Consider the following 20,706-nt stretch of genomic DNA (forward strand, 5'->3'; position numbering starts at 1 on the left):
ATGATGATAACATTCCATATAAAAATGCATGTCTGCACCTTTCTTCTGTCCCCCCACACCATATTTCATAAAGGAAGAACAGCATCTTATAGTCTCTGAGAAGTCAGGTATCTTTTCTTGGCATAGGCAGACATCTACATGGAAGATTTTGTTCTTTTCCCCCAATGCCCAGTATTGTTGATGCCTGGTGTTTTGTTTCCAATAGGAGTTATTGAGGTATATCTGAACTCATTACTTTCAGCATCCATCATCATAGACTCTTCCTGAACAAAAACCCTGCAAATCTTCTTGTTGCTGTCCTTACAGGTAATATCACAAGGAAAGTTGTATACATGCACTGATAACTAATTTATTCAGGTAGAAGCAACATTTGTGGGTTTGCCAAAGGCATGGCTAGAATCCTGGATCCATGCTGCAGAGCTGGGAGGATGTGGTTTGTACCGTGGTGGCACTCACCTCCTTTCAGCCCTCACATCATGGGATCTCCTGCTTCCATTTGGCCTGTACTTGGGTACTGTTGGCCTGGCTTTCCCTTACTTCCTTCTGTGCTCTTGTATATTTGAGGACCTACCACACAGTGTCCCTGTGTCTCACTTCCCATCCCGTTTAATCTAATAATTGTCATTGGAGATGTAGGAGGAATGTGACAGGGTTGTCTTCCCTATTAAGGGTGGTGGCATCTAGGGGTCAGTTCACACATCCCGGTCATGTTGCATGGCTCTTTCAGATTTTGGGAAGATTTCATGTATGCAAATACCTAAGAAATAAGAGATATTGGTAGAAGGGAAGTGGTCCTGGAATAAGTAATGTATGTGAGAACATCAGTTAGTGTTTTCTTAAGGGTTCAGGACCAGGAACCCTGCAGAATGGGTGGGGCAGGGCTCCCTGCTCACCCAGCGAACTGGAAATGAGCTAGGAGAAGGGGACAAGCACATGTGACTCCTGCCTCATAACAAGGTAGACAGCAGCAGGAGAAGGCTGCCTGGTGAACTTCTGAGCCTGAGGAGTAATATGGGGTGTGGAAAGGGCCAGGTGAAGGAAAAGTTGGCTAACATTCTGCAGCTGGCCTAAGTTACAACCCAGCTCCAGAGGGGGGAATTGGGGCACCTAGCTGAAGAGAGAGTGACTGTTTAAAGTGCAACCCCATCTTCAGAATGGGGATTGAGAGGACCTCCTGAACAGGGGCAAGAGAGCAGACTGGGACTCTTATATGGACCTAGAGTGGCTTTGAACTGGGGTGACTAACAAAGTGAGTTAAACTTTGTAGAAAGACTTAATAACTCAGACCCCAAGAAGGGGGTGCATGTTTCAAACCAATCTAGTCTGGGTACTTGATTAAAAAAACCTGAGGGGGTGCTGGGCATAAAGCACCTGCAGAGCCATGAGGGGCCATAACAGGGTATGCCGGAAGTCAGCACCTATCTGCCCCAAAAGGCAGGCAGCAGCAGCAGAAGTGTTTCTCCTATCATTGCTAGGCCAAGGACCAAAAGGAGACAATACCCCATAAGGTGCTACACACTTGAATATTCTAGCTTATTACACCAAGCCTTAGCAGATCCTGTCTGCTTCACCACCTAAGATTAGCAGCACTGGGAGCAGAAGCAAAAGCATTTCCCCACTTCTGTTTTCCTTTGGGGCCTCAGCCTTGGGAGAGAGGAGTGGAAGGAAGATCACCACCTCACTGAATAAAGCAGTCTTATTGATAAGACAGGAAGGGAGAGGAGTGGGTGAAGGGAGGCAGAGGAGAAGAAGAGAATTCCTCTTGGAAGTCTAGGTTTAGTAGAATCCAAACCTTCTGCTGGGCCACAGTAGCTAGCTTGTTTCCAGTGCTTTTCAAGGGGTCCTGTTGAGTCAGTTTCATGTAACTCACGTAAACCAAATTGTCTAGGATTTGGTCAGACCTAGTTGAGAAATATTGCATAAAATATCATATGTGGTTTGTTTCTTCATCAGGTAGGCCGTGCAATTAGAGACTGTATGTGGAGTAATTCCTGGCAAGCGTCTATAGGTGGTGTGGCTCATCCACAGAACAGTTCTTCACTGGGGAGCTTAGTCCTGTTAAAGATTACCTGTGGCGTGGTCATCAATGGATAGATAGTGTGGCAAAGGACTGATTGCCTCGTGTCATTTGTCAAAACACATAAGCAATTTTCATTTTGTTGCCAGGTGAAGCAATGCAGCCTTATACAAATAAGTAATGCAATGCAATTGTAACATGTGAAGGAAAATATCAACCTTTGTTGTGCTGATTGGAAATGGTGCAAACAGTGAACTTTTGTCATGTTTCTAAAACAGCAGCTATGGTGTTTTCTCATTATTCAAACTGCTTTCAAATAGGTCTGCGTATATCCATAAATTTTTACAATCATACGCAGTGTATAAAATACTCTAATGTTAAGAGTACTGTAAGGTCAATTGTTTGTGACACCAGAAAACACTAAAAGAATAACAAAATATTTATACAGTACACTATATCAATATTTTAGCACAGCAAAAGGTAACAAAACATCATTTTGGACAATGTTTTTGTTTACTACAGTATTGTATGAAATATTTCAAAAGTATTTTTTTTATAAGACAAGGAAGCTGTGACCCTGCAACTCCTCAAATGAAAGGGAGGAGATAAGAATTGTGCAAATCTGATGCAACATCTGATTTTTCTGTAAAAGAGTTTATATCATAAGTCAAATGTCTATGCTAGTTATGCCCAGTCATGACACATTTAAAAGATAAAGATAAAAGATTTTTAAAAAATCTCCAGTGCCATTATTAAACCTTGTAAATCTGCACATGACATGGAATTTGCTCTCAACTAAGCAATCTTTTTTTCAGGAAGGTTAAACACAGTGAATAGCTTCTTAACATGAATCTAGTTTTCTACATTTGAGGTAGTTTTTCATCATTACAAGACATTATCTTTGAAAACTCATTGTGATTGGGGGAGGTCCCGGATGACTGGAAAAAGGCAAATATAGTGCCCATCTTTAAAAAAGGGAAGAAGGAAAATCCGGAGAACTACAGATTGGTTAAAAATCATGGAGCAGGTCCTCAAGAAATCTATTTTGAAGCACTTGGAAGAGAGGAAAGTGATCAGGAACAGTCAGCATGGATTCACCAAGGGCAAATCATGCCTGACCAACCTGATTGCCTTCTATGATGAGATAACTGGCTCTGTGGACATGGGGAAAACAGTGGAGGTGATATACCTTGATTTCAGCAAAGCTTTTGACACAGTCTCCCACAGTATTCTTGCCAGCAAGTTAAAAAAGTATGGATTGGATGAATGGACTATAAAGTGGATAGAAAGCTGGCTAGATTGTCGGGCTGAACGGGTAGTGATCAACAGCTCGATGTCTAGTTGGCAGCCGGTATCAAACGGAGTGCTCCAGGGATCTGTCCTGGGGCTGATTTTGTTCAACATCTTCATTAATTATCTGGATGATGGGATGGTTTGCACCCTCAGCAAGTTTGCAGATGACATTGATCTTGGGGGAGAGGTAAATATGATGGAGGGTAGGGTCCAGAGTGACCTAGACAAATTGGAGTATTGGGCCAAAAGAAATCTGATGAGGTTCAACAAGGACGAGTGCAGAGTCCTGAACTTAGGAAGGAAGAATCCCATGCACTGCTACAGGCTGGGGACCGATGGGCTAAGCGGCAGTTCTGCAGAAAAGGACCTGGGGATTACAGTGGACGATAAGCTGGATATGAGTCAACAGTGTGCCCTTTGTTGCCAAGAAGGCTAATAGCATATTGGGCTGCATTAGTAGGAGCATTGCCAGACGATCGAGGGAAGTGATTATTCCCCTCTATTTGGCACTGGTGAGGCCACATCTGGAGTATTGTGTTCAGTTTTGGGTCCCCCACTACAGAAAGGATGTGGACAAATTGGAGAGAGTCCAGCGGAGGGCAACAAAAATGATTAGGGGGCTGGGGCACATGACTTATGAGGAGAGGCTGAGGGAACTGGGCTTACTTAGTCTTCAGAAAAGAAGAGTGATGGGGGATTTGATAGCAGCCTTCAAATACCTGAAGGGTGGTTCCAAAGAGGATGGAGCTAGGCTGTTCTCAGTGGTGGCAGATGACAGAACAAGGAGCAATAGTCTCAAGCTACTCTGGGGGAAGTCTAGGTTGGATATTAGGAAACACTATTTCACTAGGAGGGTGGTGAAGCACTAGAATGGGTTACCTAGGGAGGTGGTGGAATCTCCATCCTTAGAGGTTTTTAAGGCCCGTCTTGACAAAGCCCTGGCTTGGATGATTTAGCTGGGGTTGGTCCTGCATTGAGCAGGGGGTTGGACTAGATGACCTCCTGAGGTCTCTTCCATCCCTAATCTTCTATGATTTTCATGAAACTGTTCAAAACAGCACATTTGAACCTCCAAGACACTTGAAATCAGGTTTGATTTCAGTTCAGTATATGGTCCCAGTCCAGTAAAGCACTTAAGCACGTGCTCAGCTTTATGCATGTGTCTAGTCCTGTTGAAATCAACATGTTCTTTAGGACTTTGCTGGATCAAGGCCTGGGTTTAGACACACTGTGTCAATATCCTTGAATATTCAGAAACTGCAGTGTGCTGGTGCATTTAGGTTTGATCCATGTTTGCTGTGGTTATTCACATGGTAGAGCTCTAACTATTGTTCATGTTTTTCTCCCTGTATCCAGAATTCCCTCTTTCACAGCCTAACTTCAGTCTAGAAAAGAAAAACACCCAATATGAGAAAAGAAAAACATCCAAGATGACCAATACACCACTTTCTTTGTTGACTAAATGAATAGTTTTGCAAACTCATTAGAATTATCACCTGAAATTTGCCAAGTTTCAACTGCCTGCAAAAATCCCATTGGTTCTTTCTTCACTACATCTCAAAAATCCTAATTCTTCCTCTTTGTTTTAACATTTTAAATCCTTGTTTATGCCTGGGTCATTTTCTACCATGAGTACTGTAACTTCCTCTCTCCAGTTGGTCCACCCTGCCCCTCTCCAATAGGGCTAACGGGAAAAAAAGAATTCTGTTTTGAGAAAATTTTTGAGGCTTTGAAACTTGTTTTCATTCTTCATCAGAACAAGACTTTTTGGAATATCTCAAGAGAGAGAAGCCCCATAATAGGCTATAGCCCGGTAGTGAGGGCACTTGCCTGGGATGTAAAAGACCCAAAGGCATATCTTTGCTCTGCCTAATTCAGAACAAGGACTTGAAACTGGGTCTGCCACATCCCAGACAAATCCAGAAATTCCATCCTGGACCTGAGAAACCTTTGCGATGAAAGTTCTATCAGAAATGACATGCTTCTGTAAAAATGTTTGGTTTTGAAGAATCAGCTTTTTCTGACTGCAGATATTTTGTTGAAAAATTCCCAAGCAGCTTTACTCTCCTAGCTATCCAAAGTGCTACAGCTAAAGTCATGTTTCATACTCTCCAGCTAGACCATGTCACTTCCCTTTTAAAAATGTCTGCCCTGGGTTCCTTTGACCTTCTATCTCAATTTTAGCTTCCACTTCTCATCCTCAAGGCTCTTCACATCTCTACAAAGTTCTACATCTCTGTTCTCATTTATTCCCAGTTTCCACCTCATTGCCTTCACTATGCCATTGTAGCATGGGGAACGGGTCACATGCTGGAGGATTCTCTGCTCCTTGAAGTCTTTAAACCACGATTTGAGGACTTCAGTAGCTCAGACATAGGTGAGAGGTTTTTCGCAGGAGTGGGTGGGTAAAATTCTGTGGCCTGCGTTGTGCAGGAGGTCAGACTAGATGATCCTAATGGTCCCTTCTGACCTTAGTATCTATGAATCTATGATTCTCACCTAACCACTCCTTTGGGATCCTTCTTTCTTGGTCCTGCCAGGAGTGCAGGGGACTGGACTAGATGACCTCTCAAGGTCCCTTCCAGTCCTATGATTCTATGATTCTTTCACTCTCATTTTTGTGCTGTCTTCCAGACTGCCCTCACATTTATGCCAAAACTCCTCCTCACCAGCAATGTGGAAGGCAATCAACCTCTCAATTTAAATTCTTCCTTATAACCCTATAACCCTTATAATTCATAAAGCTAGTGATAACCATTCAGTAAGCACCTAATACACTAAAAGAAAAACATATGTATGATCTAAAATGGAAATATCATTAGTGGAGGCTAGTGCATGTTGTGTCTCTCTGTAAAAGGCAAGATTCTGCTTCCCGTTACTTTGATGTAAATTTGGAGTCATTCAGTTGTTTGCAGTGTGACTGAGTTCAGAATCTGCCCTGTACATTGTATTCTGTTTTAGGCAGAGACAGTACCTCCTTTTTTTATTACAGCACCAAGTACACTGTCTATCCTTAGCAGAAAATAGCAAGTTGCCCTTCCTATTTTTCTGGCTTGGCAAATATAATATTTATGTAAACATGTTGGATTCACAAATGTACAAGATCCAACTAATATTTTTGCCACATTTGGGCCAAGCCATAATCTGATGTGTTTTCACAGCTGTAATTCTTCTATGTCTCAAGACAAAGGCCTTTTTTCGGCACTGCTCCCATCCATCTTGCTGAAGGGTTTACACAGAATCTTACTGCTTTTAGTCAGTGTCGATTGGCAGAGGCATGATGCTATTAGAAAAGACAATCTTTCTACTTGACAATAATACCATGGTTGAACCTATCAGGAATGTCACCACCAAAATCATTGCTGAAAGGGATCTCTTGTCAGATTTGTTGCCATTTGCTCATGGACTATGACTAACACTTACTCTTAGATAAGATAGATATTTATTTTATAAACAGATATGGACCAAAAATGTCCAGGTACTGATTGAGAGTGAGAGAGATACTGAAGAATGAATTAATTTGATTCTTTTGGTCTACAGTTGAGTTTTAGGAGGAAAGATTGCATGGTAATGCAATTTTTTTGTTGTTTTTGATTGGACTTATTGGTATTTCCTTTTGTTATCCCTGTTATTATTTTTATTTTATTTTAAAGAAACATATTTTGGAATAAAAGAAATAACGGTAATTCATGGAAAGCAATTGTTATGCTGATCACACCTCAAAGCTGAGGTGCAATAGTTAGCCATTAGTCAGGAACTGAGTTTTCACCTAAGGGGCTTGCTAATTGATCACTGGATGTCTGAAGATATATCAGTCCACCTTGTTAGAACTTTACAGGACAGCTAATAAAATCTGCATTAGTAATCATTACTGATTAAGTGGACCTGCTCCGTACTCTACTTATCTGTTAAAAATGGCATGTGTGCATAAGACCAAGTAACAATATTTCAAATAAACAGTAATTCTATTTGTGGCTAGCCAATCAGATTGACTTTGCAAGATGCTTGCTCAGTGAAATAATAATAATGGTGAGTTGCACAGAGGAAGCAAAACCATCTTCCTCATCTTCAAGTACCGTGATATTTTCCAAGCATAATTTTCTTAAAATTGCTATTCAACTAGTTGACATTTTAGTATAGGTTATGCTGCTATAGTATTCGCCAAGTGGCAGTAGCCAGATGTCCATGTTTTGCTTGTGAGAACAGTGATGGAATCTGAGTGTTCATTTAAAATACAATGCAGGTCTGCCTTTTGTATGCCCTTAAACAACCCGGAACATGCAGAGTAATACATCAGTATGCGTCAACATGTTATTCAGAGGTCAGATAACTAAATATATCGACATTAATTTGCACTTAACGCAGTTTATTGTATATTTATAGCTGATTATATTTTCTTAGACATTTTTCTTATCATTAGAATTGTAATGGTTAAAATATGATTAGAAAAAGATACATTTGTTATGAGTTCAATTGGTAAACCTTACAGTTCCTTTCTTCTGACTTCCAGTTCAGTCAGAAATAGTCCAACTATAAATACTGATGCAATTCACTACAGTCTTCAAAGAAGTGGCAAAATAAGTGCAGGTTACAGAATACAAACACAAACATTTTTAATTTAAAACAAGCCCACACACAAACTGGAGAGTCTGGAGGTGGCTGTGAGCTACGTCCTTATTTTCACCTTAGAACAAACTGACAAAACGATCTGTGTTGCTAAAAGGTTATTTTTGGTAACCTGTATCAATTTCCTATTCACACAGCAACTGGTGGCAACTAAAAACAATCCCATTTGAACACCAGCTAAGAATCTGGTCACATTTGACTCACAGACAACATGAATAAATAAGGTTTAAGATCCCTTGTGCTGCTACTTCACTCGAGCTCACTCATCAAGCTTAGTTTCATCAAGCTGCCATTTGAAAGCTATTGAAAAGCCATTAACTGACAGGACTGTGAGAGCCGCAGTGCAGCAGCACACCTCAGTGCTGGAAGAATGTGGCTGCAAGTGCACGCCAATTAAATCTTACTATTCCTGGGGATGTGGGATTAGGAGCAGTGTCAATCAAGTGTGTTACAATAGCACGTGCAATAGTCATGGTTCAAGACACACAGAGGTTTATCTTAACTCCAGCAGCTGGGTGAGAATGACTTAGAAGCCTCCGCAAGATCTTGGAACAGAAGCTACATTAAATAACGTATTCTGAGGTAAACTGGATACCTGAGGAAAGGCTCTAAATAATGTATTCCGTAGGCATGACAGTTGTAGCAGAAGAGAATGCTGAAACCTGTAGGAAGACTACAGTCTGAGATGAAAGAATGTCTCATTACCATTTTATCAAGTGCTGTAAGTAACAAAATGGTTATTTTGATTTTATAATTGTCTCTGTTTTGTTTTGTGAGGTGTCTGTATTTACTGCCTATGCAAAAAGTATCGGGGCAGATACTGCATGATGCCAGTTTGATAGTCATGGAAGGGAGTTGTTACGTTGCATGTGAATATATGCAGGCAGTATATAATGTTTCTTCTTTCTCTTGTGTAGTGAGAACTTCACTATGTGACTCAGCTCTGATTCTAGAGCCCATATTATTAGCTTTCCAAACTTCTTTTATTTATATATTTAAACAGTCATTGTTTAAAACACCCAAAGACAGGAAACATCTCAGACATAGGTCTGTGTCATGGGTACCTTCAAGGACAGCCCAGGACCTGTCTCTGGTACCCAACAGGATTAATAAAAATGAAAATAAAGCCATAATTAAAACACATCATCGACTATACATCAATCCTCTATGTCCCCCCACTAGTATTTCAATCTGCAAAATGCAGCCATTCTGTGGGACAGACTCAAAAAATAAACTTTTACCCTTGAATCATGCATGCTGCAGGTCTAAAAGATTCTGTTTAGGATCTAAGTGTATTGGTTCAGTGCAGAACAATTTCTTTTCATCTCTTTTTGGTATCTTTAACAAGGGTGTGCTTTTTTCATAGTTGCAGGTTTGATAGTATTTTCTGAGCTAATTAATTTCTTAAAAAAAAATCCAATGTGTGAATGGAAATAATAGGTGTCACAGCAGACTAAGAAATTATCATTTTACATTTTGTTCCAAACAACCATAGTTGCTTTGCTGGCTCTGGATATTTTCCACTGAAGGACTTTAAAAACTTCAGACTTCTTCTAGTATTAATGTCACTGTCTTGTAATGACAAATGGGACATTGCTGAAAGAGGTTTTCTCCCTGGATTATAGTCTTTGTTGACACAAGTGCACTGAAGGCCATTCCTGGAACTATTTTTAAAATAGTGTATTATTGTTAAGAAATGAAGAATGTTATTCTTCAGTGTTCTTGGCGTGGAATTAAGGTACCTTGAAACTATCTTTTGTAACTCAAGGAGAAATTAAATATTCAGGTCTCCTCTCATGTGGATTCAGTGGCATTTATGTATAATGCCCCCTGTTACTAATGAGACTTACAAACTTAAATTCCCTGCCCATACACATGAGCACAGATCACTTACTCTTTCTGTATAACTCTAATAAAGATTTCTAATAATCAGTTTGTGGGTTTTGACATGGGGGGCATAATAATGAGACTTTTGCAGCAAAACAAAACATTTGTAAGATGTCAGAACTATGTTGTTGATTTGCCTTTATTCACTGTGATATTTCTTTACTAATAGTATAGCTGTGGCTTTAATCTGTAATGAAATTATAACCTATAATGAAATTTATGGACTATATCGCTGTAGAAGAGTTCTGAAAGTAGACTTCTAGATTCTGTGACCAATAGAATTCAAAGAAAACAATAGGGGTTTATAGAGGTAAGTAGGCAAATGATGGATTCTTGGAAGCTTAGGTGTACTGACAAGGGAGACAGCAATGAAGGACTAGAAAATATGGGGTGGGTGGCGGGGAATGTATAACAGTACTGTTTATTTTCTATTATTTTGAATGCCTTGCTGCATTAATAAACTCTCTCTTAGTAAATCTGTATTTTACCACATAAAATGTTTTTAATTTTCCTCCTCAGTGTTTGACTTTTGAAAGTGATGGGTGCTGCCTGGAGCAGTGATAATGCCTTTTACTACATTAGCTTCTCCACATAGCTTTAGAAATGCACCTACATCTCTGTCTGCAACTGGGGAAGAGGAGACAAATATAATGACTCTTCACTCTGCAACCTAATATCCCAAATTGTATTGCTGGGTTTTTTTTTTCTTTTGGTTTGGGTATTTTTGGCGAGGAGACAATTGGGATCAGAGCATAGGTATGGGTTTGGGGTAGAAGAGAGGAGAGGACAGGGTGGCAGTACTGACAATGCAATCATTCTCAGGTCCTGGGAAAGCATCCTAACCAATCAGTGGTTAGAGTCTGACTTTGTCCTCTGTGACTTATGTGTTTTATCCATCGTGCTGCTGATTTCTGTGTGTGAGAGAGAACTAGACAGAACATGTTTGTACAGAGCTCATTCTGAGTTTCTGTAGGGATCGGGAAAAGGGGAAATGTTTTACAAAATGAAAATTATGGATACAGATAAGCCAACACATTAGCAACTGCTCGTGCTGTTTGTTTGGCTTTGGCATTTTTTTTTTGTAATTTATATTTCTGAACTAAATATCAAGAGCCACTGCAGACTGAGAGGTGGAAGGAAGAGAGTAGGAGGGCAAATGCTGTTCTGTTCTTACTGGACAGACACAGTAGCATTAGTGTATTTTATTGGCTATTCCTACATTAATTAAATGCACTGTTGTTATTGGGAGACTGTGAAAATGAGATGTAATCCATGATTTCATCCAAACACACACTACATGGCCATTCACTCCACCACTTTGTCTCTGCATTCTGCCCAGATTGTGCCCAGGGCTGCCAATGCTGATGCCTGCCACTGCAGTTACTGGTGCCTAATTGCTGTCTGCCATCATGCTGTTTTCAGCTAAACTATCGTGAGCCCCCACTTCCATAGGGTAGGGAGCACATAACCAGTACTTTAAATAAAATTAACACAAGCACCAACAAAAGCAAAATGAAAAAAAAAACAACACAAAAAACTACACTCTAAGTCCCAAACCCATTATGCCTTTCTGCCTGCTTGAACAGCTCATGCTGCCACTACTATTGGCCTTCTGATTTTGTAACCAAATACCTTTGCTGCTTAGAGCTGTCATTGTTCCTGCTGACAGTTGCTATATCATTTTCTGCTTGGCTATTTGCTATTGTGAGCCACATTCCATCCCTGGCAGAGAGAACAGTGTTAGAGGGGAAATACTACATGTCATCTGCTTTCTGCTGGGTGCCATTCTTCTCTCATGCTGAATAGTATGACCTACAACTGTAAAATTAATGTAATTTTGCAAATTATGCAGCACCTTGCTTCTACACTCTCTCAGATATCGTAGCTCTAACACAAATCTCATAATATACATTGAACTTTGTTTCCTAAATACCAATTAAGTCAGTGGAGCTAAGTTGATTTACACCAGCTAAGGGTCTGGCTCAAATCAATATATGCAAAAATTATGACCAGCAGATATGAATATCAGAACCTAGTCACACCCTTGCTGCAACATCTCTGTTGTTAATAGTTTGTCTCACTTAAGTATGCGTGTGCAAGCGAGAGAGACTTTCATTCAGGCCAAATCATGTCAGGAACTAGGAAGAGAATACCCAATTCATTTTTACTGGTGACAAGTCAGGATTTGAACCCAGCTTTCCAAAGGTGCAAAGTTAGTGCAGTAACTGCCTGTGACATCTAGCCCCCAATTCCCACATACTATCTAAAAAGGTGGAAAGAAGCTTCAGCTGGAGAAAAGTAATCACAGTAATTGACATGTTACAAGAGATTTTGCCTTTAAATTGTAAAAAAAATTATATTTCATAATTTGGTGTTTCCCTTCTCAGATAAAATAAGTATTAGCTTTGTCTCCACTGCTAGGAACCTTAGTTGTATATTTTTATGTGTTAAAAAGTTAAGAGTGACAAGTTATGTCTATACTACATCATTTGCAGTGATGCAGTTGGAGTGTTTCTAGTGAAGCTGCTCTAAGCCAATGGGAGAGAGCTCTCCTGTTGGCTTAATAACTCCTGCCTCCATGAGAAGCAGTAGCTATGTCAGCAGGAAAAGCCATGTGGGAAAGCTGTGGAAGGTGAGATGGTCTCTGAAATAGTCAGTCCCCAATCCAAAAAATTCTTTGTGGATTAAGATCAGGACTTCAAATTCGGTTCTGTAGTGAATGGGGGGCCAGTGCAGTTTGTGAAGCACAGGTGTGAGATGTTCCTGTCAGCTGTTGTTGCTTAGGAAGTGTGCTGCTACATGCTGCAACAACTTCAGCCTTTTTTGTGCTGGTTCCATTCAGTAGAGCGAGTTGTAATCTCTTAATTTGAGTAAGTACAAAGTGTGACTCTTGATAGATTGATTTGAAAAGGAAGAGTGTGGTTTCCTGGTTAGTCTAAAATGGAAGGAATTCCTAACCACCAATCTGTTGTCCAGGAGCAGTGATGACCAAAGGCTTCACACTGTGCTGACATTGTGGTCTAATGCCCTTGATCACCGGTGAGGTTAAATAATTGGCAAATTCTTCAGTGTTTTTTTTTCCTGTTCCTACTAATGTGATTTCTCTCTTTCCAGGGTTGAGCCAGAGCCAATATTTCATTCATTTATTCCATTATATCTGATGTGCCACAAAAATGACATGTTCTACAGTTTACACACCACAGATGGGGAAACAGAGGACATGGAAATAAAATGACTTGTCCAAAGTCATACAGTTGGTCAATGGCAGATCTGTGAATAGAAGTGAAGTCTCCTGGCTATTAGACTAGGGCTTTACCTACTAGACCTCTCTTCACTGTAGCTTACAATATCATTATGATGTCAGCTAACTCTAGTGCCACAGTTTATTTCCACAGTAAAAGAGCTAAGTCATGTATACAGTATGGCTGTAGGGAAAACTTACTTTTCCTTGGACATGCTTGTGACAGAGGGACCTTTGGAATAAGGTTACGAGTATTATTGAAATGAGATGGTTAGCAGGACTGAGAGAAACTGTCAGCTGCTGCTGAGATTAGGAGAGGTGGCAGGGGATTCCTCTCCAGGGGTGGTCCAATAAGAAAATTGAGACAAATTCGCTGTGTGTAGGCTGCCACCGTGTGTGTGTATGTGTGTCTTTGTGTGTACACATACACTCTTGTAAAGGCACTGGAAAAGAAAGAGAAGACTCAGCTTCCATTTAAAAATAAGGCAAATTTCTAGACCTTATGGATGCAGGTTTGAAGATATGAACTGAGCACACCCTAAAGGATCAGAAACCAGATGACCAATAAAATGAACCCAAAGTTCTTGTTTAAAAACAATCATGATTTTGGGGGATCTGACTCACAATGTTTGAATCTTCATCTTCACAATATTGGAATGAGCTATTAATTGCAAATTATTTGTTCAGTTTGACCACCAATTATGGTGAGGGTAGGAAGGCTGTGGAAATACTGTCTGTTTCATATTTATAAAAAAAACCCTCTGGGTGTCAAGCTAATGCTCTGGGCATTCCATAAATGAAAAACATTGAAAAGAGATAACAATACAACACAAAGGACTTCTCATCCCACCTTGACAGCTAAAGAAATGTAAGTTTATAAGAAGTGAAAACAGTGGTTTAAAAGAGGGGAAAGCTTTAGTCAGTACTAGCATTATGGTAGCATTGTGGGTATCTGATTGAATGAAGCAAGATCACGTTGTTTTAAATTCAACAAAGTCAAACACAAAAGTTCCGCTCTCCCCTAGCCCTGGCTACAGGCAGCACTACACCCACTAACTACTTTCTTCCGCTAACCCCAGCACTTCTGCAACCCAGCTAGGAGGAGGTATACAAGGGAAATTAATTGCAGTGTTGCCCATTCTCACAATTTTATCATGACTCTCACAATGTTGGGTGATTTCTCCAGCTCTTGGATTTATATGACTATGAGAGAATCTCAGCTTTCCCTCTTTTTCAGAAAGGAAATTTCTAGCCTTCATGATTGGAATCATATTTTCTAGCTTTTCTCTACATCAGAAATAAAAAGAATCTCAAATTTAATACTTTGAAGAAGTGCTAGCTAACTCAGGATTTTTTAATGCTTTGGGTTGGCAATACTGCCATTATGATACTTGCACTTCTGCAAATCTTCAGATGAAAAGTTTTATAGAAGTGTGGACCACCCAGCAGCTTCCATGGACTTCCATGGGAGCTGTTGGGTGCTCAGTGCTTTTGAAAATCAGAATGCTTATTGAGATGAATAAATATGAATTAGGCACACATCTGTGAAAGTGTGTGTGTGTGAGAGAGAGAGAGTTTATGAGTGTATGTATAACACTTTTTGCCTGCAATTGCAATTCATTGCTTAGAAAAGCATTTGCAGATTTAAAAGAGAAGATATTTATTATGTTTTTATTAGGCTAAGTACAGCATGAAATAAACAGTGAGGGAAGCAATTTCCACTAGTTGGACATTTGAAGATCACAGGATTTCAAAATCCATATTGAAATAAGAATAGGTTCTATGTGTAACATTTGTCATGCAAACCACAGTCATGCCCAGAATAGATTTATATTGTATCATTGTCATTTTGTATTCCCATTGTAAAATCTAAAATGTGCATGAGACATCAGCATTTTTTGTGAAAGATTATAACATGTTGTCATAAATATAAAGGGAAGGCTAACCACCCTTAAATCCCCCCTGGCCAGAGGAAAAAACCCTTTCACCTGTAAAGGGTTAAGAAGCTAAAGATAACCTTGCTGGCACCTGACCAAAATGACCAATGAGGAGACAAGATACTTTCAAAGCTGTGGGGGGGAGGGGAAACAAAGGGTTCTCTCTGTCTGTGTGTTGCTTTTGCTGGGACCAGAGCAGGAATACAGGTCAGAACTCCTGTAAAGGGCTAATAAGCAATCTAGTTAGATATGCGTTAGATTCTGTTTTGTTTAAATGGCTGATAAAATAGGTTGTGCTGAAGGGAATGTATATTCCTGTTTTTGTGCCTTTTTGTAATTTAAGGTTTTGCCTAGAGGGATTCTCTATGTTTTGAATCTAATTACCCTGTAAGGTATTTACCATCCTGATTTTACAGAGGTGATTCTTTTACTTTTTCTTCAATTAAAATTCTTCTTTTAAGAACCTGATTGCTTTTTCATTGTTCTTAAGATCCAAGGGTTTGGGTCCGTGTTCACCTATGCAAATTGGTGAGGATTTTTATCAAACCTTCCCCAGGAAAGGGGGTGTCGGGTATGGGAGGATTTTGGGGGAAAGACATTTCCAAGCGGGCTCTTTCCCTGTTATATATTTGTTAGACGCTTGGTGGTGGCAGCTATGAAGTCCAGGGGCAAAAGGTAAAATAGTTTGTACCTTGGGGAAGTTTTAACCGAAGCTGGTAAAAATAAGCTTAGGGGGGGTTTTATGCAGGTCCCCACATCTGTACCCTAGAGTTCAGAGTGGGGAAGGAACCTTGACACATGTACTTTTAATATGCTTAAAACCCCATAAACCTCACATTTTTTGGTATTCAGGCTACTTATGTCTTCCTTGCAGGGTAGTGATTCTGTAGACAGCAAAGAGATATGACTATCCAGAAGATAAAGTGAAAGACAATTGTAAAGGTCAAAGTAACATACTTTCTCACCATATTGCACAGCATGCATGAAACATTAAGATTCTGATATCACATTTTTGAGGCAAAGATTACTGCAAGAACAGAAAATGGCATAGCATATCTCCATGCTTCTGAATGTGAAATGGTACAAACATAACCCATTTTTATTACAATGTTAAATCAAGTTTCAGGTTTTATTTTTTGCATACCTAAGCTGAGGCACTGATCAATACTGTTTTTCCCAAATCTGTCAACTGAAATCTGTAATTGGGACCTGCCATTACACAGTAGATCTACCTTAAAACCAGAGGAGAATTAGCTATACATTTAGAAAGTAAACAATAGTATAAAAAACAAGTTCTGTGGTATGACCCCAGATGTGTAAAACAACTCATACCGTGAAAAGGATTATCTAGTTTGATTCCAAAGAAAATAGCATTTGTGTCGATACTGAACGAGGCAGGTTTAGTTTGGTCAGAAACAAAAACAAAATAAATGGCCACTCTGATTGTTTTATGATTACACACATACCTATAAAAACACTGTCAAAGTAGATCGCTTCCTCTGTGTGTGTGTGTGTGCGTGTATATATATTTATTTTAATACCGTAACAGATTTTCTTTTAATATTTGGATGGGTGTTTTTGTTACGGTATTAAAATTCCAGCTGCTTGGCATGACAATGGAAAAGACAGACTGTTTGGTCTGTTGTGATTTGCAGATGTACATATGCAAGTTTGGCCATCACATCCATGCTGTCTGCATGGTGGCACATCCATTCTTGCATGGTGGCATGGGTCTAAATTTGACAAAATTCCTGCTCCATAAGGTGATCCAGTGAGCTGGGAATTTGTCAGTTTTAATCTCTTGCTGTTTTACAGGAATGGAACTGGCAGGAAATGTGGACAGGATGACACAACACACAAGCATAGGGTTTATTGTTGGATTCCCCGTGATAGTTCACGTCTGTTGTTGTTATGTCCTGAATACCTTGTGTATTGTTACATATCACTATGAACTGTCATATGGAGATCATCTGTGTCCATTGTAAAGAGGGTCATATCCTGTCATGCTAGAGAATCATATGCCCATTGTCACAAACACAAGTTTGAGAAGGAGGATTGAGGAGGTGGTTTTAAGCCATTTTTGTATCCTCTATTATCAGGGTATCTGGAAGCCTGCCTACCCTCATGATTTAAGTTAGAGCAGCTTAAAGGTTACTATAACCTACAATCATTCATAAAAATCCAAGGGGCAGCTGAGAATAGCCAGAGCACTTTGCACTCCAGCCAAACCCCACACATCCCCTGATCTTTACACCTAGTATATACCCCTACAAAGCAAGCTGATATTGAGGAGAGAGTAGAGCTCTTCCTCCTACTGAGTGCCAAATGGAGAATTCCCTTATGCCAGGGGTATTCCCCGGGGTCCGCCTCCATCTGCTGTATGATGGCATTAAAGGGCTACAGCAGATGAGAACCAGGTTCAGAGAATCTAGAGACTGAAAACTAGGAGGTCATCTTGCCCTTTAACCTACCAGCCCATCATTTCCTAGTGTACCTTTATTAATATTTTTATCTAGTCTGCTTTTAAATGTGCCAAGGAAAAGGGCTTTCACCCCTTACCATGAAAGATCATTCAACAGGCTAAGAAATCTCACTCTATGGAGTTTTTTCTTGACTCATCTTAAAATTTTGCTTCATTAAATTGCACCCATTACTCCTAACTCTACTAATTTTCATTATGGTAAATGACTTCCCTCCCTCTTTGCTGTTCGCACCCTTCAAATTGGTGTCTGTTATCTTGACCCTCCTTAGCTAATACTTACTGAAACTATACATATTTAATACTTTTAATCTTTTCTTCTTAAATCAGTCCCGCAGGCCGTATAACCCTTTGTGCTGTTCTCTTTGAACTGCCTCTAGCTTAGTACTGCCGCCTAGAACTGAACACTATATCAAAGATAAGTCTTAGGTCTTGTGTACACTACACAAGGTAAGGTAAGTCGACCTAAATAACGTAGCTGGAGTCAACGTAGCTTAGGTTGACTTATTGTGGTGTCTACACTGCGCTGCATTGACGGGAGACGCTCTCCCGTTGACTAACCTTACTCTTCTTGTTCCAGTGGAGTACAGGAGTTGACCAGAGAGTGCTCTGCAGTCAATTTTGTGGGTCTTCTTCACTAGACCTGTTAAATTGACCCCCGCTGCATCAATCACACCAGTGTCAATCCCTAGAAAGAGTAGACATGGCCTTAGACTCATATGCACATAGCTGAGTTGCATAACTTAGGTAGACTTACCCCTGTAGTGTAGACAAGGCCTCAGTGATCACAGTTGTCCCTTCTGACCTTAAAGTGTATGAGTCTAAGGCCATAATCATCCTGTGATAACCAGTACACCTCAGTCTTTCTCCTCCTCTGTCACTCCCAACTGATAAATCCCAAACTTATAGCAAAAATTCTTGTTATTGCCCCCTAAATGTATAAGCTTACACTTTGCACTATTAAATTTCATCCCATTTTTACTACTCCTGTTTACAAAGTAATCCAGATCTTTTTGTATGATATTCCGGTCCTCCTCGGTATTGGCAATACCTGCCAATTTTTTGTCATCCGCATATTTTATTGGCATATTCTCACTTTGTGTGCCACGGTCAGTAATAAAAATGTTAAATAAGATTGGTCCTGAAAACAATCCCTGTGGATCTCCACTAATAGCCTCCCTCCAGCCTGGCAGTTCACCTTTCAGTATGACCCATTGTAGTCTCCCCTTTAATTGGTTCCTTATCCATCTTTCAATTCTCATATTTATCCCCATCTCCTCCAATTTAACTGATAATTTCCCATGTGGAACTGTGCCAAATGCCTTACTGGGGTGGGCGGTAAAGAGGCACCTTACTCACTCCGCTGCTCAGGCACTCGCTTGCCACCCCTCTCTACTAGCCACCTGCTGGCTGATCACGGCACTTCTCTGAGGGCCTCTGCTCTGGCCCTCTCCGCCAGCTGCCTTGCTGGTCTCTTGCTGCCAGCTGACTGTCAGTCACTTTCTGCTGCCACTTGCCTTTCTGTTGTGACCTCTGCACATTAGTCTCTTAGTAATTTTCAGCTTTTAGCAGGCAGGGCAAGAAAAACAGTCCTACCACAACTGATTTCAGCTCAGATTGAGCATTTAAAATAACAAAGAGGCTCCTAATGAAGCCTATTTAGCGCTTTCTTTGAACAGTGTGTGTGTATGTGTGTGTGGGAACAGGTTAAACCAGTCCAGGGAGGACCCTTGTGGGAGGGTCCACACCTCCTGACTAGGACACCTGTCCCAACCCCACTTACTTTCACAGGGCTCTGGTATTCGAGCCCCTGGCTTAACGAGGTCCTTTTAGCTGAGGGTGACCCCCTCATTAGAGACAGGCTAAGCACAGTCCTGCTTCCCTGTATTCATACACTAATGAAAAAGCTTCAGATAGCTTCTGCAACTTTGACTTAAAGTTATTCCAGGCCGCCTCCTCATTCAGACCATGGAGTTCTTCGGTCCAGTCCACACCCCTAACTAATTCTTACTTTTTTAAAGTTAGCTCTTTTGAAATCAAAGATCCTAATTGCAGATCTATTTTTGTTTATCCTTCCATTTAATTTAAGCTGAATTAGCTCATGATCACTCAAACCAAGGTTGTCCTATACAACCAGTTCTCCTATGAGATCCTCACTAGTGAAAACTACTCATCGATACCAAATCTAAAATGGCATCATCTCTTGTTGGATCAGCAACTATTTGGTGAAGCAATTTGTCAGCTATCACATTCAGGAAGATCTGGGCCCTACTATTATTAGTAACACTTGTCCTATAATCTGGGAAGTTAAAGTATCCCATAATCACAGAATTCCCATTAGTATTTATTTAATTTAAAACATTAAAGAGGTCTCTATCCATATCCAAATATCCCGGTGGGCTGTAGCACACACCAAGCACTATGTCATGGGAATCTCTAGTATCTTTTTCCCCTAAAGTGATTTTGTCCCTAACAGACTCTGTCTTATCCATTCTGTGCATCAGGCTTGTATGTTAGAACTGTCATAGAATTTTTGCCTATGTCGACTGTACTGTTAACTAGGCTTTTGTATTGATACTCATCTTACTTTGCAATAATCTCTCTAAAAGATTAGATTGCATATAGAACCATAATCCATTTGGCACAGGGTTTCCTTTCCTGGGTGCTTGCCAGTCTTCATGTTCAGAATTCAGAACCACAGTTTTCCTTTTGGTTTTCTCTGCTCTTATGTGATGTGTGATACTGAAAATCTTCTTTGTCTTCAACCATATGTGCCTTATTTCGCTGCTTGCAGGCTTCTGTAAAAAATGTTTCTTTTTTCCTCCTCCTCCTCCTTATATTTTCTGCAGCTCTTTCCGTGTCCTGGACACTTCTCTTGATCCCTACCATGCTTGCTGTCTTAATAGTGGCATCTGAGAAGCTCTATGATGAAATGCTTCTGTGCTGATTTTGATCTCTCCTGTGTGTTTTTGTTTGCTCCATTGTTTCTTTGCTGGGAAGCAGGTACTGTTTCTGCCTCTTGCTGGGCAGCATTTTCCCTTCTTGATTCAACTTTTTCAATTTCCTTACTTTAGTGTGGGTTCACTCAGCATCTTAGCCCAGCAACAATATTTCTGGTTCCCATCACCATGCATATTAATTCATCCTTCAAAGTTACAAATTCACCCATGGCAGCCACCTATATCAGTGTTTTAGCCTGATTACATATGTGAGTTCTGACTGTCTT

At 40.2% G+C, this 20,706-nt stretch overlaps 1 protein-coding gene across 4 annotated transcripts in view; it reads left to right on the top strand.

The window, feature by feature from the left end:
- MYO16 (myosin XVI) overlaps positions 1-20,706 on the top strand; it is a 576,974-nt gene that overhangs the window by 102,323 nt on the left and 453,945 nt on the right. The window contains exon 1 of one of the 4 annotated variants that reach the window (XM_074963529.1): positions 8,287-8,657. The exons of 2 other annotated variants lie outside the window; for them this stretch is intronic. In XM_074963529.1, the coding sequence (XP_074819630.1) occupies positions 8,630-8,657 (28 nt within the window). In that variant the 5' untranslated portion in view covers positions 8,287-8,629. Of the gene's footprint in view, positions 1-8,286; positions 8,658-20,706 lie in introns of those variants that run through there. One more of the 4 variants, XM_074963505.1, reaches the window with a different exon arrangement.

This window comes from Natator depressus, chromosome 1 (assembly GCF_965152275.1).
Source record: "Natator depressus isolate rNatDep1 chromosome 1, rNatDep2.hap1, whole genome shotgun sequence".
In the NCBI taxonomy this organism is placed as follows: Eukaryota; Metazoa; Chordata; order Testudines; family Cheloniidae; genus Natator; species Natator depressus.